The sequence below is a fragment of the Colobus angolensis genome, unplaced genomic scaffold, assembly GCF_000951035.1.
Source record: "Colobus angolensis palliatus isolate OR3802 unplaced genomic scaffold, Cang.pa_1.0 Scaffold65, whole genome shotgun sequence".
Taxonomy (NCBI): domain Eukaryota; kingdom Metazoa; phylum Chordata; class Mammalia; order Primates; family Cercopithecidae; genus Colobus; species Colobus angolensis.
In genome coordinates, this window is record NW_012120154.1 from 3321884 (window position 1) to 3349239 (window position 27356).

At 52.9% G+C, this 27356-nt stretch overlaps 1 protein-coding gene across 2 annotated transcripts in view; it reads left to right on the top strand.

Moving 5' to 3' along the window:
* PLA2G6 (phospholipase A2, group VI (cytosolic, calcium-independent)) overlaps positions 1-27356 on the top strand; it is a 68472-nt gene that overhangs the window by 30493 nt on the left and 10623 nt on the right. The window contains exons 3-11 of one of the 2 annotated variants that reach the window (XM_011964240.1): positions 3511-3726; positions 5626-5809; positions 8723-8910; positions 13728-13824; positions 15458-15640; positions 19205-19313; positions 20322-20483; positions 22312-22390; positions 25376-25539. In XM_011964240.1, the coding sequence (XP_011819630.1) occupies positions 3511-3726; positions 5626-5809; positions 8723-8910; positions 13728-13824; positions 15458-15640; positions 19205-19313; positions 20322-20483; positions 22312-22390; positions 25376-25539 (1382 nt within the window). The remainder of the gene's footprint in view (positions 1-3510; positions 3727-5625; positions 5810-8722; positions 8911-13727; positions 13825-15457; positions 15641-19204; positions 19314-20321; positions 20484-22311; positions 22391-25375; positions 25540-27356) is intronic. The other variant, XM_011964241.1, reaches the window with a different exon arrangement.

The window sequence follows — 27356 nt, forward strand, 5'->3', positions numbered from 1 at the left end:
GACTTCCATTTGATTTTTTTTCTACTCTGCCTCTGATCCTCCACTTACATATGTATGCTAGATCTTTTATTAGTCTGTGTCTCTTATCTACTTTACTATATTTTCTATTCTTTTGTCTCTCCGTGCTTTATTCTGTTTACTCTTTCCTGATTATATTTTTTAATTCTGTAATTTCCATTTGATCCTTTTTTGATCATTCAAAGGTCTTTGCCAAAATTCTAAATTTCCTTTTTTAACCTCTCGAATGTTATCCCGGTTACTTTAAAGTCTATTTTGGATAACTTAAATATTTACAGCTCCCTCACTTACAGATATGTTTCTTTTGTATATTGTTTCTGTTGGTTTTCTTTCATGTCTTATCTCCACATATGCCTGGTGGCCTAGTGAGTTTTGATTATGTGCTGGTCATTTGCAAATATGCTTGTAGAAATAATCTGGAGTGGCCGGGCACGGTGGCTCATGCCTGTAATCCCAGCACTTTGGGAGGCCAAGGTGGGTGGATCATGAGATCAGGAGATCAAGACCATCCTGGCTAACACGGTGAAACCGCATCTCTACTAAAAATACAAAAAATTAGCCCAGCGTGGTGGCAGGTTCCTGTAATCCTAGCTACTCTGGAGGCTGAGGCAGGAGAATCGCTTGAACCAGGAGGCAGAGGTTGCAGTGATCACACCACTGCACTCCACCCTGGGCAACAGAGCAAGACTCCGTCTCAAAAAGAAAAAAAAAGAAATAATCTGGAGCCTAGTTTAATGTTTCCTTATAAAGAATGAATTTATTTTTGCTTCTCCCAGGTACCTGGGAACACTTGCAACTAGGATAACCTCAGTCTAGTTTCTGGAACTGAAATGACTTGAGGCTGAACTGTGGGCCCTGTGAGAGCGTGTCTGTGTATGGCTCACCCTTATTCCTAGGCTAAGTAGTTCTTTAGGACCCTAACCCAAAGTAAGAGATGTTCATCAGGGCTCTCCTCTTGGCAGACCCCTGGGCTCCAGTCCCTGTGTCCTGAGCCCCATGACACTGTTACTGGTGCTGCTCATCCCCCATCCTCTCCAGTAACAGCCACCTGAACACTGAGCTCAGTTCCTCAGTTTCCATCATTCCTTCCAGCCTAGTGAGTCATCAGTGTCTTTTGAGGTATACAGTACCTGCCAGCAGATGTTTTTAAATAATTTCTCCAGCATTTCTGGCTGTCCTCAGTAGGTGGTCTGTTTCATATTCCCTAGTCTGCCGTTAATGGAAAGTGGAAGTTCTGAGACAGAAGCATCATTCCCGTCAGCTTTCAAATGCCTGATTACACTTTCCCTGTTCCCCACTTTATTTGCTCCTCTCCACAGCAAAACTCCTCAAAAATACCTGTCTTTGCAATCTTCAGATTCTCACATCCTGTCCTTAAACCCACTTTAATCAGGTCTTGGTTCCCACCATTCCACTAAAAGTATTGTTGTCAAGGTCGTGCATGTCTCCGTGATGCTAATTCCAGTGGTCAGTTTTGTCATTCTCTGACATACCAGCAACACTTGATGTGGAGCGCTCTGATGCTGAGGGGTTGGTGAGATGAAGGGAAAACCCAGCCAAGGGCAATGAGGAATGGCTTCCTTCCGCCTCCTCCTTCCCTACCTTAGTTGTGGTTTTTGTTGTTTCTCTAACACTGATTACCTTATAGTTTATTTAATGTACTTCCTTATTTTATGTTTTTACTTAATTCATTTTGTTGATCTCCCCCATAATAACATAGGCTCGGGCCAAGCGTGGTGGCTCACGCCTGTAATTCCAGCACTTGGGGAGACCGAGGTGGGTGGATCACTTGAGGTCAGGAGTTCGAGACCAGCCTGGCCAACATGGCGAAACCCTGTCCCTACTAAAAATACAAAAATTAGCTGGGTGTGGTGGCACGCGCCTGTAATCCCAGCTACTAGGGAGGCTGAGGCAGGAGAATTACAGGAGAGTTGCTTGAACCCCGGCGGGGCAGACGTTGCAGTGAGCTGAGATCACGCCACTGCACTCCAGCCTGGGTGACAAAGTGAGACTGTGTCTCAAAAAACAAACAAACAAAAATAGGCAGCCGGGCACAGTGACTCATGCCTGTATCCCAGCACTTTGGGAGGCCAAGGTGGGCAGATCACGAGGTCAGGAGATCAAGACCATCCTGGCTAACACAGTGATACCCCGTCTCTACTAAAAAGTAGAAAAAAAAAGTAGCCAGGCATGCTGGCAGGCGTCTGTAGTCCCAGCTACTCGGGAGGGTGAGGCAGGAGAATGACATGAACCCGGGAGGCAGAGCTTGCAGTGAGCCAAGATCGTACCACTGTACTCCAGCCTGGGCAACAGAGTGAGACTCCATCTCAAAAAAAAAAAAAAAAAAAAAAAAACAGGCTTCAGGAGGGCAGAGAATTTTATGCAATTGTTCATTAATTGACTCATCCATTTGGCACAGATCATATGCTCAGTAGTTAATTGTTAATTGACGCACTCTCTGTGGAACAACAGACTGGTCCCGTGAGCCAACACTCTCTGGGAACTGCCTCTACTAGACTCTGGCCGGCTGCTGCGCTTGTAGTGGTTTGCAAGACAAAACCTTCTGGTATGTTAAAAGCCCTGGTCAGAACTTTAAGTAACCATCACTGACATGTAATGGTTTTGGTTTTGAAAGTGCTTTTATAGTGCTTTTTCATCTGTCCTCCAGCACCTCTGGGAGGTAGGTAGGACAGGTACAGTTAGTCTCATATTTCAAATGGGGCTTGGAGACGGAAAAGGATTTCCCAAGATCACACAGCACCTTAGTAGCAAAACTTGGACTCAACCCCAACACTTCAAAATGAACAAAGCTGGCTGGGCGCGGTGGCTCATGCCTGTAATCCCAGCACTTTGGGGGACCCAGGCAGACAGGTCACCTGAGGCCAGGAGTTTAAGATCAGCCTGGCCAACATGACAAGACCCTGTCTCTTCTAAAAAATACAAAACATTAGCCAGGTGTGGCGGCACGTGCCTTTAATCCCAGCTACGCTGAAGGCTGAGGTAGGAGAATTGCTTCACCCGGGAGGTGAAGGTCTCAGTGAGCTGAGATTACAACACTGCACTCCGGCGCAGGTGACAAAACGAGACTCTGTCTCCAAAAAAAAAAAAAAAAAAAAATTAGCTGGGCATGGTGGTGCATGCCTATAATCCCAGCTACTCAAGAGCTAAGGTAGGAGGATCCCTTCAGCCTAGGACTTCCAAAATGCAGTGAGTCATGATCACACCACCGCACCCCAGCCTGGGTTACAGAGCAAGACCTTGTCTCTAAAAAACAAAGTCTAACCTAAATGCCATTATGTCATTTACGTGTGTATAGATGTGTGTGTGTGTATGTGTGTGTGTGTGTGTGTGTGTGTGTGTTTGCTTGGGAAGGGAGTCAGGCTGGGGCAGGCCAGGCTGCAGTCTGGGGACCTTCTGATTCCAGCAGGGATGTGGGCCGAGGGTCCCGCCTGGCTCATTTCTGGGTCTTGCTCCTCTGTCCTGGCTCTACAGACTCTTCCAGCTGGAGTTGGAGGCTGACGCCCTGGTGAATTTCCAGCAGTATTCTTCGCAGCTGCTCCCCTTCTATGAGAGCTCCCCCCAAGTCCTGCACACTGAGGTCCTGCAACACCTGACCGACCTCATCCGTAACCACCCCAGCTGGTCAGTGGCCCACCTGGCCGTGGAGCTAGGGATCCGCGAGTGCTTCCATCACAGCCGTGTCATCAGGTGAGCAAGGGAACAAGACCATTTGGACAATGTGTGTGTACCTGCTTGTGTGGGCAGTGGGGGCTGCAGGCCTCCGTTCCCCTCCATAGTTTGACTTAAAAAGGAGCAGGGCCTGGCATGGTTGCTCACTAATGCAGTCCCAGCACTTTGGGAGGCTGAGGAGGGAGGATCATTTGAGGCTAGGAGTTCAAGACTAGCCTGGCAAAATAGCAAGACCTTGTCTCTATGAAAAAATTAAAAGAGTAGCTGTGTGTGGTGGCATGTGTCTGTAGTCCTAGCCACTTGGGATGCTGAGGCAGGAGGATTACTTGAGCCCAAGAGTTAGAGATTACAGTGAGCTATGATTGTACCACTGCACTTCAGCCTGGGCGACAGAATGAGACCTTGTCTCCAGGAAAAAGGAAAAAAAAAAAAAAGGTGCTGCATTGCTACCAGATTAAAATGTAAGAAGGACAATGTAATGTTTTTCTGAGTCCGGAGTGCTCACCAGGTGCCAGGCCTGTGGGAGCTGATTTCTACCCACTGTGAAATTGAATTTTCCCAACCCCCACAAGGTATCATCATTTTATTTTATTTTATTGTTTTTTGAGACAGAGTCTTAGTCTGTCACCCAGGCTGGAGTGCAGTGGTGTGATCTCGGCTCACTGCAACCTCTGCCTCTTGGGTTCAGGCAATTCTCCTGCCTGAGCCTCTCAAGTAGCTGGGAGTACAGGCGTGTGCCATCATGCCCAGGTAATTTTTGTAAAAAAAGTAGAGACAGTGTTTCACCATGTTGGCCAGATTGGTCTCGAACTCCTGACCTCAGGTGATCTGCCCTCCTCGGCCTCCCAAAGTGCTGGGATTACAGGCATGAGTCACCATGCCCGGCCCACGTATTGTCATTCTAGAGAGAGATAACAGGACTTGTGCAGGTCACTCAGCCAGAGGTGGTGAAAGAGGAGCTTGGATCCCTGGTGTCTGCTTCCAGGCTGCTCTTCTGTAAGCTGAAGGTCTCCTTTTATGAATCCATTCAGTCAGCAGATGGAGCAGCGGTTGCCCCTGGTGAGGGTACTGTGCCCACACTTGCACAGGATACCAGTTGGCCATCTTGTGCAGAGGTAGCCACACCTCCTCTGAGTCTCTACCCCAGATCGCTCAGTTAAGCTCCCAGGCTCAGAACTCAAAACCTCACTGCTGGCCGGGTGTGCTGGCTCATAACTGTAATCCCAGCACTTTTGGAGGCCGAGGCAGACATATCACTTGAGGTCAGGAGTTTGAGACCAGCCTGGCCAACATGGTGAAACCCTGTCTCTACTAAAAATACAAAAAATTAGCCAGGTATGGTGGCGCATGCTTGTAATCCCAGCTACTCGAGAGGCTGACGCTTGAACCTGGGAGGCGGAGGTTGCAGTAAGCCGAGATTGCGTCACTGCATTCCAGCCTGGGCAACAAGAACGAAACTCCATCTCAAAAATCAAAACAAAACAAAAACCCTCACTGCACTTTAGTTTCCAGGCGTGCTCTTGGACAGCACCGTGTCTCATCTCACCACTGCTCTGTCCATTTCCTGGGGCAGGCACAGCAGGTTGTGTAGATAAGGATATTGACGCCAAGGAAGGTTAAGTGAATTGCCTGAGGCTAGTGAGATATCCGCATCTGCGACCCTTTCCTGTGCCACCACCCTGCCCACTTCCTGCTGGTGTGGCCTTGGGGTCCATCTCTTGTACAAGTGAGCAAACTGAACAAAAACCTGATACAGGTCACATCGGATATAAATACATTCAAATCAGCCCAACTAGCTAAGTGGTGGGAATGCTTTTGAGCTCAAATAAACCAGAATGTCTGAGTTTCCAACTTAGGTTCCCCTGCCGCCTTGTGCCACACCTGCTCACCTCTGCTCACCCTGGCCCTTCCCTGCAGCTGTGCCAATTGCACTGAGAATGAGGAGGGCTGCACACCCCTGCACCTGGCCTGCCGCAAGGGTGATGGGGAGATCCTGGTGGAGCTGGTGCAGTACTGCCACGCTCAGATGGATGTCACCGACAACAAGGGAGAGACTGTCTTCCATTATGCTGTCCAGGGTGACAATTCCCAGGTGCTACAGGTGAGTAGAGGGAGGGGCAGGATGACTGGTACTGGTACCTCCCGGTGTCCACAGTTCCCTTTGGGCCCCTGGGCTCAGGTGTCACTCTTGGGACCCGTTGATCCTTGAGGCCTGAGCTCCTTCATGGAGGGTGCAGACCCCTCCCTGGCTCTTCCCTCCCAGCCCTTTTCCAGGAGCCACTGTCCTCGGTCTCTTTGCTTGATAACCCTAGGGACGACCTCCAACCCAGCAAAATAAACCCAAGGCCCAGCTCCAGTCAGTCAGTTCAGTTCCACTTTTCCTGAGCACAGACTGTGAGCCGGATACCTGCCTGGAGGGGCTCGTGGGCTAGCGGGACCTGGGCTTAACCTTTTGCAAGTTTGTCCAACATGTGGCCCTGCAGGCTGCATGCAGCCCAGGATAGCTTTGAATGTGGCCCAACACAAATTCATAAACTTTCTTAAAACATTATGAGATTCGGCCGGGCGCGGTGGCTCAAGCCTGTAATCCCAGCACTTTGGGAGGCTGAGACGGGCGGATCACGAGGTCAGGAGATCGAGACCATCCTGGCTAACATGGTGAAACCCCGTCTCTACTAAAAAAATACAAAAAATTAGCCGGGCGAGGTGGCGGGCGCCTGTAGTCCCAGCTACTCGGGAGGCTGAGGCAGGAGAATGGCGGGAACCCGGGAGGCGGAGCTTGTAGTGAGCCGAGATCGCGCCACTGAACTCCAGCCTGGGCGACAGAGCGAGACTCCGGTCTACAAAAAAAAAAAAAAAATTATGAGATTCATGCACAGACCTTTTTTTTAGATCAGCTGTCGTTAGCGGTCATGTATTTTATGTGTGATCCAAGACAATTCTTCCAATGTGGCCCAGGGAGGCCAAAATATTGGACACCCCTGTTTTACAGCAATTCAAACCAAGCCAACTGAACTCTCTCCAGTTCCTGTAGGCATTTATGCCAGAGGCCTTCCTGTTAACGTTTTTGGTTACCTGGGCAAAAGATGTGATTTTTTAATTGTGGGCAAGCTGATGGGGTGATATTATTAAATAGCTGTTTCATATATTAGATTAAACAGAAAAGACAGGATGTTGGATTATGTTTTATTGTCTAGAATTAGAAAATTCTTCTAAAGATCATGCTCTCACTGCCTTGGCATCAGAATGCAACCATGTTATTCCAGAAAATGTGGATTCTTTTTTTTTTTTTTTTTTTTAAGACAGAGTCTCCCTCTGTCGCCCAGGCTGGAGTGCAGTAGTGCAATCTTGGCTCACTGCAACCTCTCGGCTCACCTGCACGGTTCAGGTGATACTCGTGCCTCAGCTTCCTGAGTAGCTGGGATTACAGGCATGTGCCACCAAGCCTGGGTAATTTCCATATTTTTAGTAGAGATGGGGTTTTGCCGTGTTGCCCAGGCTGGCCTCCAACTCCTGGCCTCAAGTGATCCACCTGCCTCGGCCTCCCAAAATGCCAGGATTACAGATGTGAGCCACCGCGCCCGGCCCAGAAAATGTGGATTCCATATCTTAATGCTTCGTGCTCTCAGGGAAGGGAATTCTCCACCCACAGTTGAACTCCACTTTCACTGACAATCCTCTGCGTACCCAGCACGGTGCCGCGCAGACCCTGCCTCCACGTGGGGGCGCGCACACCCGCTTCTCAGTGGTCATGCACGACTGCAGCTGTCCTTTATCAGGTACTGATTGGTGCCTGACCCTGAAGTGAGTGTGGTATATGTTCTAGTTAATTCTGAGAATACACTTATGGGGTGGAGGTATTATTCCCCTTTCCTCTCCGAAGAAACTGAGGTTCAGTGTTGTTAAGAAGCGTGCCCAGGGAGGGCCACAAAGCTGAGAGGGTGGGGCTTGATCTTTCACTGGCCAGCCCCTTGCTCTCCCTACTGTGTCTCTGGCCTGCCTCCAGGCCCAGTGGGACTGCTGTGAGGTGACCCTGGTGTCACATAGGTGCACTGTGGTTGTAATGAACCTCATAGGGACAGCATTCAGCTAAAAGAGAGTAAAACCCTCCTAGCGCTTTCTTTTTTTTGAGGCAGGGTCTATCTAGCTCTGTCGCCCAGGCTGGAGTGCAGTAGTGTGATCATGGCTCACTGCAGCCTCGACCTTCTGGGCTCAGGTGATCCTCCCACCTCAGCCTCCTGAGCAGCTGGGACTACAGGCTCGTGCCACCACACAGGCTAATTTTTAAAAATTTTTTGATAGAGACGGGTCTCCCTGTGTTGCCCAGGCTGGTATCGAACTCCTGGTCTCAGGTGATCCTCTCGCCTCCCAACATGTTGGGATTACAGGTTTGAGCCACTGCGCCTGGCCCCTAGTTCTCTTTTTAATACTACTGTTCTTTCATTGGAAACATAGTACCTGTGTGTAGAAAAACATCAGTCAGGACAGAATGAAAAGCAAGAATCACTCCCGCCCGGACCCCCAGCGCCCATCCTGAGATACGGCCACGTTTTAAGTTCCTTGACTCAGAAACGTTTCATGTGAGCCACAGTCATGCCGGGTCACCCCTTCCTTCCTATGGGAGGGAAGGCACTTGGCTTTCCTGGTGCTTCTCTTTACTTTTTTTTTTTTTTTTGAGACAGAGTTTTTGCCGCGTTGCCCAGGCTAGAGTACAATGGCGCAATCTCAGCTCACTGCAACCTCTGCCTCCTGGGTTCAAGCAGTTCTCCTGCCTTAGCCTCCCAAGTAGCTGGGATTACAGGTGCCCGCCACCACGCCCAGTTACTTTTTGTATTTTTAGTAGAGATGACATTTCACCATGTCGGCCAGGCTGGTCTCAAACTCTTGACCTCGGGTGATCCACCCACCTTGGCCTCCCAAAGTGCTAGGATTACAGGCGTGAGCCACTGCGCCCGGCCTCTTTACGTTCTTATTAGCATCCTATGGAGTCAAACTTCCCTTCCTATTTCATCAGCTCCTTGGGAAGAATGCAGTGGCTGGCCTGAACCAGGTGAATAACCAAGGGCTGACCCCGCTGCACCTGGCCTGCCAGCTGGGGAAGCAGGAGATGGTCCGTGTGCTGCTGCTGTGCAATGCTCGGTGCAACATCATGGGCCCCAGCGGCTACCCCATCCACTCGGCCGTGAAGTTCTCTCAGAAAGGGTAAGACCTCCCTCCCCACCGCATCCGCTGGCCTGCTGGGCTCCAGCTCTCCTATCACCTGTCCCATGCCTGAGGCAAGCAGTGTTCACCATAGATCTTAGCATCTCCAACCTCACAGCAGAGGCCCCGGGTTCACAAGCCTCATTAGGCCGGCCTGGCCCGAAGAAAGTGCTCCATCATTTTATTATGGGTAGGAATCTTGGTTCACAAGTTCAGCTGTGCAAGGAGGAGACTTTACAATTTTACTGGCTGGGTGCAGTGGCTCACGCCTGTAATCCCAACACTTCGGGAGGCTGAGGCGGGCGGATCACCTGAGGTCGGGAGTTCGAGACCAGCCTGACCAACATGAATAAACCCCATCTCTACCAAAAATACAAAATTAGCCGGGCGTGGTGACGCATGCCTGTAATCCCAGCTACTTGGGAGGCTGAGGCAGGTGAGTCAGTTGAACCCGGGAGGCGGAGGTTGCAGTGAGCTGAGATCGCACCCTTGTAGTCCAGCCTGGGCAATAAGAGCAAAACTGCGTCTCAAAAAAAAAAGCAAAACTGCGTCAAAAAAAAAAAAAAAATAGAAATAAATTTCTGTAATGCACCTTATTTTCTAGGAGTGAATCTACCTGTTCAAAACTGGAGACAACCAATCTTAGCCCTCTTTGGGTCTCCTCTTTCCAGCTCCCCTCCAGGTGGTACTCCACTTCTGGAGTCAGATGCAACCCCAAGGCCCAGCTGGCCCCTCCTCTAACCCAGCCCAGCCTGGTCTGCACAGCGCGCGATGGCTTCAGTGCTCCTTGGTTTCTTGTGTGCCCAGCTCAAAGCCTGGGAAATGCTTGGTAAGGTGGCCAAAGGCCCATCCGATGCCTCTTTCCTTTCTGGCTGGTGGCACCACTGGGAGGCAGGTGCAGGCCCATGTTTTGGGAGCCTGGGAAATCCTGGTCTCAGGAAAATTATTTTCAAAAAGGTGGGGGATGAGATAAAAAGGATAAAAGAGATGAATATCTCAAGACTCAAAATACTATCTAGGCCGGGCGCAGTGGCTCACACCTGTAATCCCAGCACTTTGGGAGGCCGAGGTGGGTGAATCACCTGAAGTCAGGGGTTCGAGACCAGCCTGACCAATATGGTGAAACCTTGTCTCTACTAAAAATACAAAAATTAGCCGGGTGTGGTGGTGTGTGCCTGTAGTCCCAGCTACTCGGGAGGCTGAGACAGGAGAATTGCTTGAACCCAGGAGGCAAAGAAAGAAAGAAAAAATACTATCTAGAAGGAACAATATCTAGAGTGAATGAATGAGCCAGTGAGTCCTTCGATCCTGGCACTGTGCTAAAGCACTGGCCTCACCGAAATGAATAAGCCACTCCAGGACAGGAGACAGCCCAGCCGCCCAGAACCTCACAGCACAGTGCCGGACATGCAGTGAGAAGGCACGGGCGGGCAGCACTCAGGCGGGGAGGCTGGCACTCATGCCTGTCCTCGGGTTATTCCTTCCTCTGGGAGCTGCATCCACCTTGCTAGCCCCATGGGGCATTGCTAGCCCTTCTAAGGGCTAGACCAAGCCTGGACAAACCCTCCTTTCCTTGAATCTCCCAAGCACAGCCAAAATGAGCTAGGACTTTCAGAAATACTTGACCAAACGGAGAAGATACCAACACCCCCAGCCCCGAAATCAGGTTCCCCAGTTGCAGGTTGTGACCTGATTGGACACCCGGTGACGGGTGATGCTCTTCTCTACCTAAAGGGCTGGCACATGACCCCACTCTTGCTTGGCTCCAGCCACCCTGAGCTGTACTGGGCAGGAGCTGTAACTGACCAGTTTTCTCTCTCTTCAAACAACCTCAGCCCTCACCGGTCCCTCTCTGTCGCCACACAGGCCATCCTGGGTGGGTCCAGCGCCTCATCACATAAGAGAATCTTTGCAAAGAAGACAAAGGAAGAGGCTCCTGCCTTGAGTGGAACAGGGAGATCCCTTATCCACATGGCAGCCAGCACAGCCCTACTCCAAGATTCACACAGCCTCAGTGTTACTGACAAGTGGTTCCCTCACGGCTCAGACTAGGAGCGCACTCGCTGTTTTTCTTTTTCTTTTCTTTGGTTTTTTTTTTGAGACAGAGTTTCACTCTGTCACCCAGGCTGGAATGCAATGGCATGATCTTGGCTCACTGCAACCTCTGCCTCCCAGGTTCAACCAATTCTCCTGCCTCAGCCTCCCGAGGAGCTGGGATTACAGGTGTGTACCACCATGCCCAGCTAATTTTTGTATTTTTAGTAGAGATGGGGTTTTACCATGTTGACCAGGCTAGTCTTGAGCTCCTGACCTCAGGTGCTCCACTTGCCTTGCCCTCCCAACATGCTGGGATTACAGGCACGAGCCACCGTGTCTGGCCACCTCTGCTGTTTTTCAGTGCAGCTGACCTTTCCCGCAAAGCTGGGTTTGTGCCTGCGGTTCTCAGATGATTAAGCCCCTGCTGGGGAAGGGAAACAGATAATCCCAGACAGTGAGATGGAGGCTGAGACTGAGGATGCCAGGATTCTGCACTAGGAGCTCAGAGATGGCCGCTCAGGCAGCTGGAGTTCAGGGAAGGCTTGGGGGCAGCAGAGCTCGAGCCAAGCCATGGACCCCAGCTGGAGCTGGCCACTGGGGTGAAGACTTGGGGGGCTCCAGAAGGCCCAGGGAAAGAAGCTGCGCCTGACTCCATGTGCCTAGTGCTGAGCACCAAGCCCTGGCATAATGGCTGTAGGGAGCTGGGCAGCATAAATCCTGGGCCTGTGCTGGGCACCTCTAATAATGGAGAAGAGCAGCTGAACACTAGCGCTGTCCCAGCCACCGGCTTAACCTTCATGTGGGCTATTTCACTACAGCCCAGCGAGCCGATGTATTTTATTCCCCTTTTAAAGATGAGGGCCAAGTGTGGAGGCTCATGCCTCTAATCCCAGCACTTTGGGAGGCTGAGGCAGGAGGATCCCTTGAGCCCAGGAGTTTGAGGCTACAGTGAGCTGTGATCATGCCATTGCCCTCCAGCCTGGGTGACAAAGGGAAATCCTGTCTCAAACAAACAAACAAACAAAAAACAGATGAGGAAACCAAGACTTAGAGAGATTAAGTAACTTGCTCAGAGTCAGGCAGTCAGTAAGTGCCACACCTGGAAATTAAACCCATGTGGACTGTCCTGGTAATTGCACTAAAAAAAAAAATTAAAAAATTAAAAAATTTTAAAAAAAAGCTTGATTGAGATTTAGTTCCTATTCCTTGCAATCCACCTATTGAAAGTACACAATGGTTCTGATATATTATGTTGGTTTTTTCAACTGTAGTAAATTATATATAACATAAAATTTGCCATTTTAACCACTTTTGTTTTTTGTTTTTTTGTTTTTGAGATGGAATTTCACTCTTGTTGCTCAGGCTGGAATGCGATGGTGCGATCTGGGCTCACCACAACCTCCTCCTCCCGGGTTCAAGTGATTCTCCTGCCTCAGCCTCCCGAGTAGTAGCTGGGATTATAGGCATGCACTACCATGCCCAGCTAATTTTGTATTTTTTAGTAGAGACAGAGTTTCTCCATGTTGGTCAGGCTGGTCTCGAACTCCCGACCTCAGGTGATCCACCCACCTCAGCCTTCCAAAGTGCTGAGATTACAGGTGTGAACCACCGCACTTGGCCCATTTTACCCACTTTTAAGTACACACTTCAGTGGTTTTAATCACATTTACGATGTTGTCCAACCATCACTCCTATTTCTAAAACTTTTCTCTTCACCTCAAACAGAAACTCTGTAACCATTGATAACTCCCCATTCTCTCCTCCCCACAGTCCCTGATAACCTCCCATATCCTGTCTGTCTCTCAGAACTTGCCTGTTCTAGAACCTCATATCAGTGAAATCATACAGTATTTGTCCTTTTGTGCCAGGCTTATTTCACTTAGCATGATGTCTTCAAGGTTCATCCATGTTGTAGCACGTATCAGAATTTCCTTTCTTTTTAAGGCGGAACACTATTTTGTTTATCCGTTCAGTCCTTCACTGATAGACGCCTGGGTTGTTTCCACCTTTTGTCTGTTGTGAAGAATGCTGCTATGTACATGGGTCTGCAAACGTCTATTCAAGTCCCTGTGTTCCGTCCTTTGATACTCCCGACCTCAGGTGATCCACCCGCCTCAGCCTCCCAAAGTGTTGGGATTACAGGCGTGAGCCACTGCGCCCAGCCAGATAGATTGTAAAGTCTCTTCCTTGCAGAGCTGAACTTGTGAACCGAGATTCCTACCCATAATAAAATGATGGAGCACTTTCTTCGGGCCAGGCCGGCCTAATGAGGCTTGTGAACCTGGGGCCTCTGCTCTGAGGCTGGAAGTGCTAAGATCTATGGTGGACACTGCTTGCCTCAGGCACTGAGTAGAAAGCAACTGTGCTCTTTCCCCCTCTGTCATACTGCTTCCTATAGCATGCAGGTCACTGTGTGGCTCACTGACAGTGTGGTAAGGAGGTGGAGGGTGGCTGTGTGCCAGGCACAGAACTGAACTCTAAAATGCCTGGTCTTCCTGGGGCTTGACTTCAAGCCCATGTGACTCTAAAGCCAGCACCAGGGAGGGTGATCATTGCTGGTGGCAGTCATCAGGAAGGCGTCCTGGAGCAGGAGGTTAGTTGTGCCTTGAGGGGCTCAGTACAGCCTTAACATACCATGGTAAGTGTGCTGGTTGGGTTTGCTAAGCTTGGTTTGCAGTGATGCTCTCTGTAAGCAGTAGATGAAGCTCCAAGTCCTGGCTTCATTCCACGCCATGCAGACCCCAGCCTTTGCTCACCAGCCGGGGCCCCTGTCTCCCCAGGTGTGCGGAGATGATCATCAGCATGGACAGCAGCCAGATCCACAGCAAAGACCCCCGTTACGGAGCCAGCCCCCTCCACTGGGCCAAGAACGCGGAGGTGAGTGGAGCCTGAGGTGGGTAGGGCAGGGGGCCGGGCCCTGCAGGTCCTCAGGGCCTGCAGGAAGCAGGTTCCTGAGAGGACCCTGAGGCTGGCACTTGGGGGCTGACCTTGCTGTGGGTCTGCGGGCAGAGAAGTCCATGAAGAGCTGGGATCCTGGCAGGGCTCTGCTGCTCTCTGGCTTGGCGGCGGTATCCGCCCTGTGCCTCAGTTTCCTCATCCATGAATTCTGCTTTGAAGATGTGGTGAAGTCAGCGAGGTGGTGAAGTCAGCGAGTTAGTGCGTGACAAAACTCGGCACAAATTGTAAAGTACTTCCCAAATAGAAGGTGGCGTGATGATGATTGTATTAATAGGGTTCTCTAGAGGGCCAGAATTAATAGGAGATATATGTATATATAAAGGGGGGTTTATTAAGGAGCATTAACTCACATGATCACAGGGTCCTACAATAGGTCACCTGCAAGATGAAGAGCAAGGAAGCCAGTCCAAGTCCCAAAGCTGAAGGACTTGGAGTCCGATGTTCGAAGGCAGGAAGCATCCAGCACGGGAGAAAGATGTAGGCTGGGAGGCTAAGCCAGTCTGGCCTTTTCCCATTTTTCTGCCTGCTTTATATTCTGGCTGCACTGGCAGCTGATTAGATGGTGCCCACCCAGGTTAAGGGTAGGTCTGCCTTTCCCAGGCCACTGACTCTCTGTTAGCAGCACCATCAGACACACCTGGGATCAATGCTTTACATCCTTCAATCCAGTCAAGTTGGCATTCATGAACCATCATGATGATGATGATGGTGGTGGTGGTGCTGGGTCTAGCTGCACACACACGGCCTGGCGGGGCATCTCCTCTGAGGTCGTCCCCTAAGCTAAGCTCTGTCCTCCTGGGAGGATGGAGGCCTCTGGTCTCATCACCAGGAAGGACAGCTCGACAGGGCACGGGATGGCCCAGAGTTCATGGCCTACTTCTCAATGTGATGGGCCAGGAGGGAGAGCACTGCCAGCCTCAGGGGTACCTCTGCGTTCCAGGAACTGGACACCGAGTCAGGCCCTTCCGTGTAGGTTTGGTCACTCATTGTCATCACATGCTGTGAGGTGGGGACTTGAATTCCCATCTTCACAGAAGAGAAACCTGAGATGCACATGGCTATAGTGACCCGTCCAAGTGCAGGCAGCTGGGATGAGTGGAGCTGGGCTTTGGGCTTAGGTCTGTGACTCCAAAGCCAGGCTCCCCTCCCTGGTCCCAAGGTTCTCCCAGGGATGTGCACTGCCAAGGCCCCGTGAGAGGTGATACCTTTGCAGAGTCCCAGGGAGGGATGCAGGGAGCGGGGTGCTTCAGGACAGGCCCCAGAGGAGCCTTTACAAGGAGAGATGGGTTCTGTTGGTGCTAGGAAAGGACCAGAAGCCTCTTAAAACAGCACATCTTTGGCTTTTTGTCCCTGGTCTTGGGATGCTGATGGTATGGGAGGCAGTCTAGGCCCCCCTAGAACTGGGGCCTGCCCCTGGAGTCCCGTTGCTAGTGCTTTCCAACATCCCAGTACCTGTAGGCCTGTCAGAGAGGAAGTGGCAGTGCCCACGTGTCACGGGGGTACGGCAGCTCCCCAGGTGCCTGTGCTAACTTGGCCTGACCGTCTCCCGCAGATGGCCCGCATGCTGCTGAAACGGGGCTGCAACGTGAACAGCACCAGCTCCACAGGGAACACGGCCCTGCATGTGGCGGTGATGCGCAACCGCTTAGACTGCGCCATAGTGCTGCTGACCCACGGGGCCAACGCAGATGCCCACGGAGAGCATGGCAACACTCCGCTGCACCTGGCCATGTCGGTGAGCCCGGGACCGCGTGTCCTGCCCTGTGGGGCCTTGGTGGGGATGCAGAAAGGCTGTCCAGGCTGGAGCACTCCTCCCCCATTGTCTCCAGCCTATCCTCAGCTGCTCCAAATCATCTTCCCACCCACAGCTCAGTTCAGACCCTGACTCCTCCCTCATGAAGCCCTCCAAGTCCCCCTCTCAGCCCAAAATAACGTCACCTCCTGTGTGCTTTGGTACCTTTTCCACCTGTGCCCCCATTTGGCACTTGCATGGCGTGAGAGGGAAAAATGACAGCTCTGGCCACAGACTGGCCCTGAGCAAGCCATGTCACCTGTCAGCCTCGATTTTCTCATCTGGAAAATCGTGGTGTCAATACTTACCTGGAAGAGTTGTGGAAAAGTTACGGTAGACACTTGGTCACTCTCTACAGAATATCTAAGTGACACACACACTACCTGGCCCGAGTCAGCATCCTGCTTCCCTTCACTGGTCCGTATATTGCTCTCATCTCCCCTGGGAGGCTGTAAAATCCCGGCAGGCAAAGCCTGAGTCTGCCGCCCAGCAGCCTGTGGCAGGTGCCAGGCACCTTCGTTGGTTTATTATAGAACACAGTTCCATGCCCTCAAAGCCCTTACTGTCTGGTTAGACAATTAGAGTATGAACATATTAAACCTAGCAGAGGAGGACGTTATTATGTTACAGGCACGTGCGTGCACGTATTCTTTTTTATTGAGATAGAGCCTTACACAGTCACCCAGGCTGGAGTGCAGTGGCGCAATCTTGGCTCACCACAATCTCCGCTTCCCAGGTTCAAGTGATTCTCCTGCCTCAGCCTCCTGAGTAGCTGGGACTATAGGCACGCACCACCATGCCCAGCTAATGTTTGTATTTTCAGTAGAGACAGGGTTTCACTCTGTTGGCCAGGCTGGTCTCGAACTCCTGATCTCATGATCCACCCTCCTTGGCACCCCAAAGTGCTGGGATCACAGGCATGAGCCACTGCTCCCGACTGTGTGCGCGTATTCTATAGCAATACGATATGTACATAAGTCTGTTTACCGAGTCTCAGTGACGGAACATGAGAGACCCGCGGGACTCTAAAAGAAGTCGATTAAGGATACATTCAGGGACATCCTGTTTTATACCAAAGGTCAAAACTTGGAAGAGATGTTGTTGCCCAAAAGGCTGAAACTATAAATACTTTCATTTTTGAAACTGGAGCTTTTTAGCATGGGGTGGGCCCTTGGAATGATCTAGTTCAGCAGTTCTCAAGTTTTTTGGCCTATTTGGTCCCTTTATACTCTCAAAAATTATGGAGGATCACAAAGATTTTTTTAATCATCTGGATTTTCTTTATATTTACCATATTAGAAATTTAAAGTGTGAAATTTTCAAAATATTAATTCATTTAAAAATAACAATAATAAATATTTACACCTACTGTGTACCCACAAAAATTAAAATTAAATTAAAAAAAAAAAAGCTTTGGCCAGGCGCGGTGGCTCAAGCCTGTAATCCCAGCACTTTGGGAAGCCGAGACGGGCGGATCACAAGGTCAGGAGATCGAGACCATCCTGGCTAACCCAGTGAAACCCCGTCTCTACTAAAAAAAATACAAAAAACTAGCCGGGCGAGGTGGCGGGCGCCTGTAGTCCCAGCTACTTGGGAGGCTGAGGCAGGAGAATGGCCTAAACTCGGGAGGTGGAGCTTGCAGTGAGCTGAGATCCGGTCACTGCGCTCCAGCCTGGGCGACAGAGCGAAACTCCATCTCAAAAAAAAAAAAAAAAAAAAAAACTTTAAAAATAACTGACCTGGTGCAGTGGCTCGTGTACACCTATAATCCCAGCAATTTGGGAGGCCAAGATGGGCAGATCACCTGAGGCCAGGAGTTCGAAACCAGCCTGGCCAACATGGTGAAACCCCATCTCTACTAAAAATACAAAATTAGCCGGGCATGAGACCTCTGAAGGGGTATCATGCTTTCACAGGGGTCCCCAGGTCTTACTTTAAGAACTGCTGATACACTTTGGTCATCTTCATGCTATCTTCACAGTTTTTGGCATATTCATCAACCACCTTTACAATTATGTACTTAATCACCTCTTCAAATTGGCTTACTTTTATTTATTCATTTATTTAGAGACAGAGTTTCGCTCTTGTTGCCAGGCTGGAGTACAATGGCGTGATCTCGGCTTACCGCAACCTCTGCCTCCCGGGTTCAGCAATTCTCCTGCCTCAGCTTCCCAAGTAGCTGAGGTTACAGGTGTGCGCCACCATGCCTGGCTAATTTTGTATTTTTAGTAGAGACAGGGTTTTTCCATGTTGGTCAGGCTGGTCTCAAACTCCCAATCTCAGGTGATCCACCCGCCTCACCTCACAAACTGCTGGGATTACAGGCGTGAGTCACCACGCCCAGCCTGGCTTACTTTTAAACTGACTTAAATTTATTTTGAGAGAAATGTTTTATCACTACCATAAATGGCCATCCATCCATGCAGTGGCAACCGTAAAAGGTAACCAAGGCCGGGGGCGGTGGCTCACACCTGTAATCCCAGCACTTTGGGAGGCCGAAGTGGGTGAATCACGAGGTCAGGAGTTCAAGACCAGCCTGGCCAACATGGTGAAACCCCGTCTCTACTAAAAATACAAAAAATTAGCTGGGCGTAGTGGTGGGAGCCTGTAATCCCAGCTACTCAGGAGGCTGAGGCAGGAGAATTGCTTGAACCTGGGAGGCAGAGGTTGCAGTGAGCTGAGATCACACCACTGCACTCTGGCCTGGGTGACAGAGTGAGACTCCGTCTCAAAAAGAAAAAAAAAAAAAGGTAACAACAACAAATCACAGTTAATGCTGAAAACACACACGTATCTATAGCCATAGAAGTCCTAATAGAACATTCTAATAGAAGAACTGTTTGGAAAACCCCATTCTAGACCCACAGCTTCATCCTCTAGGCAGGGAAATCAGGTCCTAAGAAGAGGGAGGTGACAAGACCAGGGCCCAGAGTTCCAGGCGGCCAGTGTGTCCTGTGAAACCATGCCATGCTCTGCGCCCCTGCCTGGCCTCTAGGTGTGGAAATGTGTGATGCCCTTCGCAGGGGCACTCCCCCGAAGGCTGTCATCAGGGGCACGTGTGCTCAGTCACCCCTCAGGGATGACACCCTGGACTGGGTGAGCAAGATGACCTTCCCTGCCCTCACCCACCCTCTCCTTGCTACTCCTGAAAGCCATCAGCAGCTGACCTACTGTGTCCCTATGGTTCCTGGGTCGGGGTCACAGATGCACTGCTTCCTTGGAAGCGGAGCTGGCAGAGCAGGGGCAAGTCACCCGTAGTTTCTGCCTGGGTTCTTACACCCTCCCCTGTGGGTGCTTTTAAACCTGTTTGTCAGGGCCCCAGCCATCAGATGGCAGACTTTGGACTCCCAGATTGACTGGGGTAGGGGTGAGGAGGGTTCCAGTGTCTCCCCGTGCTGAGGAGAGGCCTGCTGGGTGAGTTGACAGGTTGGGGCAGGTAGCCAAGGGTCCCCTTGCTCTTCACTTCCCCGAGCAGTTACACATCTTACCCTCTCTCATCCCTGACAGAAAGACAATGTGGAGATGATCAAGGCCCTCATTGTGTTTGGAGCAGAAGTGGACACCCCGAATGACTTCGGGGAGACTCCTACATTCCTAGCCTCCAAGATCAGCAGACGTATGTGTTCTGCACTCTGGGGCCGGAGTGGGGCGAGGGTTGGGTGGATGCAGGGACTGAGGAGGGAAGTCCCAGTCATCAGGCACCAGCATCCTGTGCTGACCTGCCCTGCTCAGAGCTGCCAGGAGCACCTGTTACTCTGAGAGGGGGCTACCTTACCCAAGCGCAAGGGCCCTGAGCAGTAGATGCAGGCCCACCAAGGGTCTTGCCATACCAGCATCCTCCTCCATGCAGCCCCACTCCCACCCCAGGTGCTAAGACTCCCAGCAGGGGTGGGGACAGGAGAGCCAGCAGCAGCCCTCTTCCCCTACTGTTGGGGAATTCCCTGATGGAACCACTGGCTAGAATGACCATAGGGTGCATGCACTATACTGCATGAGCGCTGGGCATGCCTGTGTGGACAGGAGCGCATGGCCACGTGCTGCACGCTCGCCCAGTGAGCCTTAGCTTCTGAGCTGGACAGAGCAGATCCTCCTCACCAGAGGCCTGGAGCCTGCTCTGGAGGGTTTCAGGAGCTGTGGGGGTCACTGATGGCACCAGTTTGTGTGTGCCAGTGCACACGTGTGTGTCTGCATGCACCACATCTGTGGCCTCCTTTTCAGCAATCCCATCCATCAAATGGAGTAGGTGCCCACTGGCTGGCTCGTTAGTCCCTTTGGAACCCTGGACTATCCACTTAGCATTTTTGAGAATCACTGAAAGTGGCTGTGGGAATCCTGCTTTCTCAGCTGGAGTACAAGGAAAGAAGGAGTTCCCACAGTCATCAGGCGGGGTGACAGTGACCTCCTCCTCCCATGTCCTCCTTCCCTGACCTTAGGAAGCTGCTTGGGATGTACCAGCCTGGGGGCTGCACTCCCTGTCAGGGTGGGCTGAGGCCTCTGGAGCAGCCCACGTGCCCAGGGCCTGGTAGCTGGGACGGGACAGAGTGTGGAAACGAGGGGCCTCTCCTTTGCATGTTGACATCATTTCTGATCCTGTGCGGTCTCCCCTTCCCCAAACCATGACAAGTTGACACCAGGAAGGCGATCTTGACTCTGCTGAGAACCGTGGGGGCCGAATACTGCTTCCCACCCATCCACGGGGTCCCTGCGGAGCAGGGCTCTGCAGCGCCACATCACCCCTTCTCCCTGGAAAGAGCTCAGCCCCCACCGATCAGCCTAAACAACCTAGGTAGGCCTTGCCTCCCAACTCCCTCTTCTCCAGCTGGTTCCCAGTCCCCTGGATCAGAGCAGGCCCCACCAAAGCAACAGGATCCCCAGGATGGAAGTCACTGAAGAGAGCAGGGGAGGATGGAGCCAGAGTTGTCAGCCTCCAGGCAGCCAGCAACCCACAGATCCCGGAGGCCTAGGGCATCCCTGGCTGATGTCCCACGCTCTGTTGCCCCGGAGAGGATGTGCCCTGAACACAGTCTCAGGCCTGGGCATTTCCGGTGGCACCCATAAGGTCGCTGCTGTCATTGCCCTCCTGTCCCCAGGGTGCTCAGGGTGGGCAGTGAGGAGTGCTGTCAGGGGACTGGGGGCCCAGGCCCTCTGGCTTCTCCTCTGTCACTCCGGCTTGACCTCTGCCACACTGTTTGACTCTCAGTTGGGCCTGAGACCTGTGTACCCCCTTCCTGGCCCCGTGGTGACTTTCAGAAATTGAATGTGGCCAGGCAGCCAGCATCTGCCTCGGTACATCCTTGGTGCCCAGGGAGATACCCCCAGACTAGTCAGGACCCTTCTCTGGGCTTTCTGTGGGCTGGCCCACCCAGGGACCTCGATGGTTTGGGAGGGGGTCCCCTGAAAAGAGGGCAGCCAGGAGCCAGTCCTTGGCAAGCCAGACTTAACTGTGGAGGCGGCAGCACCTCCAGCCAGGTAGCCCGAGCAAGTCTGGAGCTCTGGAGAGGCACTGTGACCACAGCCCCCAGTCCTTCTGGCTCCACCTCTCTCTCCCCTCCCAGGAACTCCTCCCTCCACCTCCCATCTTTGTCTCTCAATTTTGCAGGCAGTCACCCAAGCCAGGCTGGATGGTGGGCCTGGGGTGCGGCGTCAGATGGGTAACGCCCTGGGCCCGGAGAGGCTGCCGAGCCTAGCCATGCCACATTAGCTCTAGCTGTCATTCCCTAACTTGTCCTTCCCAGCTGCACACACACCACACGCCCCTTCCCCTGCACCCCGTCCCTGGTGCTCTGTCCACGGCCTCTCTCGGCCACTCTCCTGCTTCCCTGTTCACTGTGCAGCCATGTGCCCTGGGAAGGGGGAGACACCGCTTCGCAGCCATCGGTTCTGCTTTGCTGCTTCTAGACTCTGCGCAGTGGTGGGGGGCTGTCAGAGTTGGGGTCACACAGGCTGCTGCGCCAGGCACCCGGGGACTGGGCTACTTGTCAGGAGGGGCAGCTAGTCAATTGGGTGGACATGGGGCAGGCCTTGGTCACAAAGGAAGACGTGGACAGAGTGGATGGTGGGCCTGATCCCGGAGGCCACTGGGATTTCCAGACCTGGGATCAGGACAAGGGATGTCTCCCTTCATCCATGAACTTAAACCCCGAGGAACGTCCTGACTCGGCCTTTTGACTAAATGACCTTGGGCGAATCACGGACCCTCTTAGAGCCTCATCTGTCAATAGGGAATGAGAATTCTTAGGCCCCAGGTGGTTATCAGCAGCATCGGCTCTGATGCAAGAAGCAGCACTTTGTCTGAAGAGGACATGCAAGGGTATTCATGCCTCAGGGTTTCAAGAGGAAGAGATTGAGGGGAACCTGGGAGCTGGCTGGGCAGGGTGGGGAGCCCTTCCCAGAGCAGTGGGTCCCCTTTTCCACTCCAGCCCGTTTCTCTCCTGTGGCCTCTGGCTCAGCTTTCTCCCGGGACAGAGTCCTTCCTGAGGGGAAGGAACAGATGACTGGGGAGTGGGGTGAGGGCGTGGCCATGGTCAGGTACAGCCCAGGTTTGATCTAGGGACCCTGGGGTGGCAGGGCTTGGGGACCCGCCTGTCCACAGCATGCCCTGCTCTGCCTCACAGAACTGCAGGATCTCATGCACATCTCGCGGGCCCGGAAGCCAGCGTTCATCCTGGGCTCCATGAGGGACGAGAAGCGGACGTAAGTGGATTGAGAGTCAGGGGCAGAAAGGGGAATGTGTGCGCTTTCCTATCCCTCACCCACTCGCTGTCGCGGGTTCAAGGCTTTTTACTCTGCACCCCCACAGCCGGCGAGATGGCTCTGCTCCTAGGCGTATAGTTCTCAGCAGGGACAGAATTCCCACTCTGGGGACCGGCCCAGGGTGACAGGCTTGGATTCAGTGGGGCTGGCGCAGTGTTCTGGCCTCCCTCCCTGACCTCCTCGAGCCATGAGTGGATGGTGGGGCTGATCCCGGAGGTCACTGGAGATGCCCGGGTTCCCCCTGGGGAGATCTCAGCAGCTGCTTCCTGCTGCTCCTACTGGCTTCCTTAACCACCTCCCTCTGCAGAATAGTGGAGTGGGCTGCCTTCCCCAGCACCTGCTGTATACTCAGGCCCATTTTAAGAGGCGGGCCTGGCTGACAGGATGCAAAGAGACAATGCTCAGGCCTTGCTCTTCAGGCATAATCCCGGGTGCTTGGAATCAGTGCCAGCTGGCACGGCAAGGTACCAGGACAAATGCGTTTCCAGCTACTGCTGTCGCCACCTCCCTTTATTGCTGCGGTTGATTCATTTATTCAGTATTAGTCTCTCATGTTCCTAACAACCTTCCCAGGGAGGGATTAGTAACCTTGTTTCCAGGTGCAGAACCTGAGCCCCCGAGAGGTTAAGTGACTTGCTCAAGGTCACACAGAGTGAGTGTCAGGGTGGCGACTCACACCCAGGTCTTCCGAACCCACGTCCTTTGTGCTACCCCAGGCTCTCTCTGGGTTCTGTGTGGACTCTATACCTAGCGCCAGTGCCCTGCAGGGAAAGCTCTCTTCTCAGAATCAGAGGCAGCTCCACTCCCAGGGCCAGGCAGTGATCGTGCAGCTCTGTGGGTCCTCACACGTCTCACTCACTTCCATGCCACCCTGTTATGTGCCCTGGAGGTGCCCCTGCCCTATCATCATTCCCTCCCCTGTGCCCCCTGCATGCTCGTGCACACACGCACACATGTATACATACACGCACATGCACCCACATGCATGCCCACATGCAAACACATGGACACGCGTGCACACACACATGCATGTACACACACACACACATGCACACACCTGTGCAGGGGCTGAGGTGAGGCAGCTGTACCTGAGGGAGGACCCACATTTCCCAAGGGAGGAGAAGCAGATTCCCCAGATTCTGGAGCCTCAGAACCCTCCCTGGAGTGGGGCCAAGGTGAGAGTCCGGAGACCCCTCAGTACCTCCCAACTTGGGCCTTCCAGGCTACAGAGCCCTGCGCCCTCTCGGTTCGTCTCTGTCGCCAGCCCCGCATCTTCAGGAGTCTTGCTTGTTTGCTTTGGCCTCCAGCAGCAGCATAGCCTCCCCTGCCACCTCTGGACTTACTGGGGGGCTGGGTACCTGGTCCAGGAAAAGACCCCCAGAGGTGGGACCTGGGCCTCCTCCATTTATCAGCCCTCGTGGGCACCTCCTGCATCCCCTTGACACACAGTGCTGTGCAGAGCAGAGGTGGCCTCTGCCCTGGTGGAGCTTCCAGGTCAGCACAGGAGAGAGCAAAAGAAAGATTGCGAATGGAATGGAAGCAGCCTCCACCAGGAAGCAGGTGCAGCAGGCGGGCCGGGCGGGGGGTCCCGACAGCGTCAGGGCAGGCTTCTCTCAGGCAGTGACATTCAAGCTGAGATGGGAAGACGAGAAGATCAGAGGAAGGTTCCAGGCTGAACCGACCACAAAGGTGTTCCCCCAGGGCATGGCTAGTGAGGACAGGCAGGATGTGGGGAGACATGTCAGCGCGCTCTGGGGAGCATGTGACTCAAGAGGCGGCAGACCTGGGTCCAGGTCGAGTCCACATCCATGTGACTTGGTTCCCGTCACCTAACCTGTGAGCGACACTCCCTCCTTCACTCAAAAATATGCACAGAGAACAGGCACAGTGGCTCCTGCCTGTAGTCCCAGCTACTCGGGAGTCTGAGGTGGGAGGATCACTTGAGCCCAGAAGGTTGAGGCTGCAGTGAACTGTGATTGTGCCACTGCACACCAGCCTGGGTGACAGAGGGAGACCTGTCTCAATCAATCAATCAATAAGGCCGGGCACAGTGACTTGCCCCTGTAATCCCAGCACTTTGGGAGGCCAAGGCAGGTGGATCACTTGAGGTTGGGAGTTCAAGACCAGCCTGGCCAACATGGAGAAACCCTGTCTCTACTAAAAATACAAAATTAGCTGGGTGTAGTGGCGGGCGCCTGTGATCCTAGCTACTCGGGAGGCTGAGGCAGGAGAATCGCTTGAACCCAGGAGGTGGAGGTTGAGGTAAACCGAGATCACGTTATTGCACTCCAGCCTGGGCAAAAAGAGTGAAACTCCGTCTCTGAATAAATAAATAAATAAGCACAGGGATGTCAGGAAGGGTCTACCTCAGAGGCGTTTGGGACAATGACATGAGCTAATAATGCTGGTGGCACCCCTCCCACAGCCCCTGACATGAACCTCTTCCTTCCTCCCTACCTCCTCTTCCCCTGCTTCTCCCACCTTGTGTGGAGGACCCTGACACCCACTTACTGCCCATTCCTGGCCTGGCTGTAGGGCCCGGCCCCTCCTCCCCCAGCCTTGTTTAATTCCAACAGACTTGATCAGGCATCTGCTTTGGGTCAGGCCTGATACTGACCAAAATCAGGTGTCCCAAGTCGGGGAGACTGGCCCAGAGCCTGCTGGAATGGTGCCTGATCAGTGAGACTACCCCCGGCCTTCCTTTCCCTTTCTCTGTTGCACTCTCCAGCCCCTGAAATACTAGACATTTGTTCCTTTACTGCCCTCACCCCCACCCTCACTGCCCTGCATAGGACAGAAGTTCCTCGGGTCTGTCTGGGTCTGTCTGCCAGGGCACAGCTGCAGGGGACAAGGGCTGTGAGGGCGGATGTAAAGTGCCAGGCTGTGGCTGGACCTTCCTCTTTCCCACTGCTGTTCCCACTGCAGCCACGACCACCTGCTGTGCCTGGACGGAGGAGGAGTGAAAGGCCTCATCATCATCCAGCTCCTCATCGCCATCGAGAAGGCCTCGGGTGTGGCCACCAAGGACCTGTTTGACTGGGTGGCGGGTACCAGCACTGGAGGCATCCTGGCCCTGGCCATTCTGCACGGTGAGGGCGGCCCCTGGGGATGGGGCCAGGTGGGGCTGAGGTCTGTCCTCAAGGAGGCTGAGTTCGTTTTCAGGGCTTTGTAAAAAGAGAGTGGAGGGGTAGGGGAGGGCTATAAGCCCTTTGTGGAGGCAGGGGTGGGGGCTGCAGGTGCTGGGGTCCCAGGCTGGAGGGAGAAGGGCTGGGCACATGGGCTTAGGTTTGGGGATCCCCCACCCTCTGGCCACAGAGGGCAGAGCTGGCTGTGAAATTTCAGCATAGGAAGCGTTTTCTGTCAATTACCTTAACCCCTCCTCCCCTCACCCCTGCAAAGCAGGCACCAGGGGCCAAACAGCCTGCACATAAGGAATCCCGTTCCCAGGGTGCACGCCGCAGGCAGTCTCAGAAATGAGGAGCCACTGAGCCTCAGGATGCCAGAGCCCTCGCCTGCACACTTCATTTTTACTGGGAAATTTTATTAAAATAAAATTAAGTCCCCCGGCCGGGAGGGATGACCTGAAGTCACATAGCTCATCCATGGGGTCGCTGGGCTGGAGCACAGTCCCCTAGACTCCCAGCCTGGCACTTCCCAGGCCACAGGCCGCTGTGTAGTCTCCTTTCATTGCCACTTTGCAAAGACGCCTAGCTTGCTGGACAGATAGCCGGGTGGCCAGTGTTGCGATGGCACCTCTCTGGAGCTGTCTGAGCTTCTAGGTGCTGACAGGTGGGGAGGGGCACTCCCAGATCAGGGTCCTCAGCTCCCCGCAACCCCCTGGGCATTGTCCTGGGACTCAACATCTCTGACTGGTGCCCCTGCCTCTGTGCTGGTCAGATTCCATTTTTCTCCAGAGTGCCCCCACATGTGGATCCTGGTCATGCAAAGTCTTGGAGGTGCCAGGGGAGGACTCCCCACCCTGGGGTGGGTATCAGGGTCTGTGGGCCAGGCCTATGTTGGATGCTAGGGATGCAGAGCTGAGGCAGGCATACCCCCAGCCTCAGGAGCAGGGGGCTCAGGCAGTCCAGGAGGTGCTGGGGACAGAGTCCTATGGATGGAGGAGAAGAGTCATCTGTCAAGTTGCCGGGACTTTAGTGTCCACAGCAGTTTCTTGACTGGTATTTCATTTCCTTTTGGTGATTCTCACCATAGCCCTGCAAGGTGAGCAGATGGGGAAACTGAGAACCAGAGAAGATCGCCCAGTGAATTGGTCAGTCAGGACTGGGTCTCCAGCTGTGCACCCAGCTCTCTCCCCCGGCCTCAGGGTCCTGGCATCCCCTCTCTGGTCTTCCATAGGGTCCAAGGGCGGGCACAAGGTCTGGGCAGGCAGAGTGGGTAGAGTCCTAGCTTCTCCACAAGGGCCACATCCTTCTTCAGGGACCATTTCTTCCCCATCCAGGGTCTTCCCCATCCAGGGTCTTCCCCATCCAGGGTCTTGAGACCTTCCCACAAGGTCTGAGCAGGCAGAGTGGGCAGAGTCCCAGCTTCCTCTCCAAAAGGACCACGTCCTTCTTCAGGGACCATTTCTTCCCCATCCCGGGACCATTTCTTCCCCATCCATCCCCCTGGGGAATTTGAGAGGTGTCCTGGCTGACCCTTGGTGGGCAGATGCCCTCATTTCAGCTACCCTCTGCTTGTGCATCCCTGGTCCTGGGGAACTCACTGCCTCACTGGGGAGGTGGGGCAGCTTCTCCTTCCTAGAGGTGCAGCCGGCCCCTTGGCCCTGTCTGTTCTGAAGGCTCAAAGGACAGGGCTGTTCCTTGTTTTCTGTGACAAACAAGGTGGGTCTAACTTGTAAGCTTTTACTCTTCAGGGGCTCTTTTTTTTTTTTTTTTTTTTTTTTTTT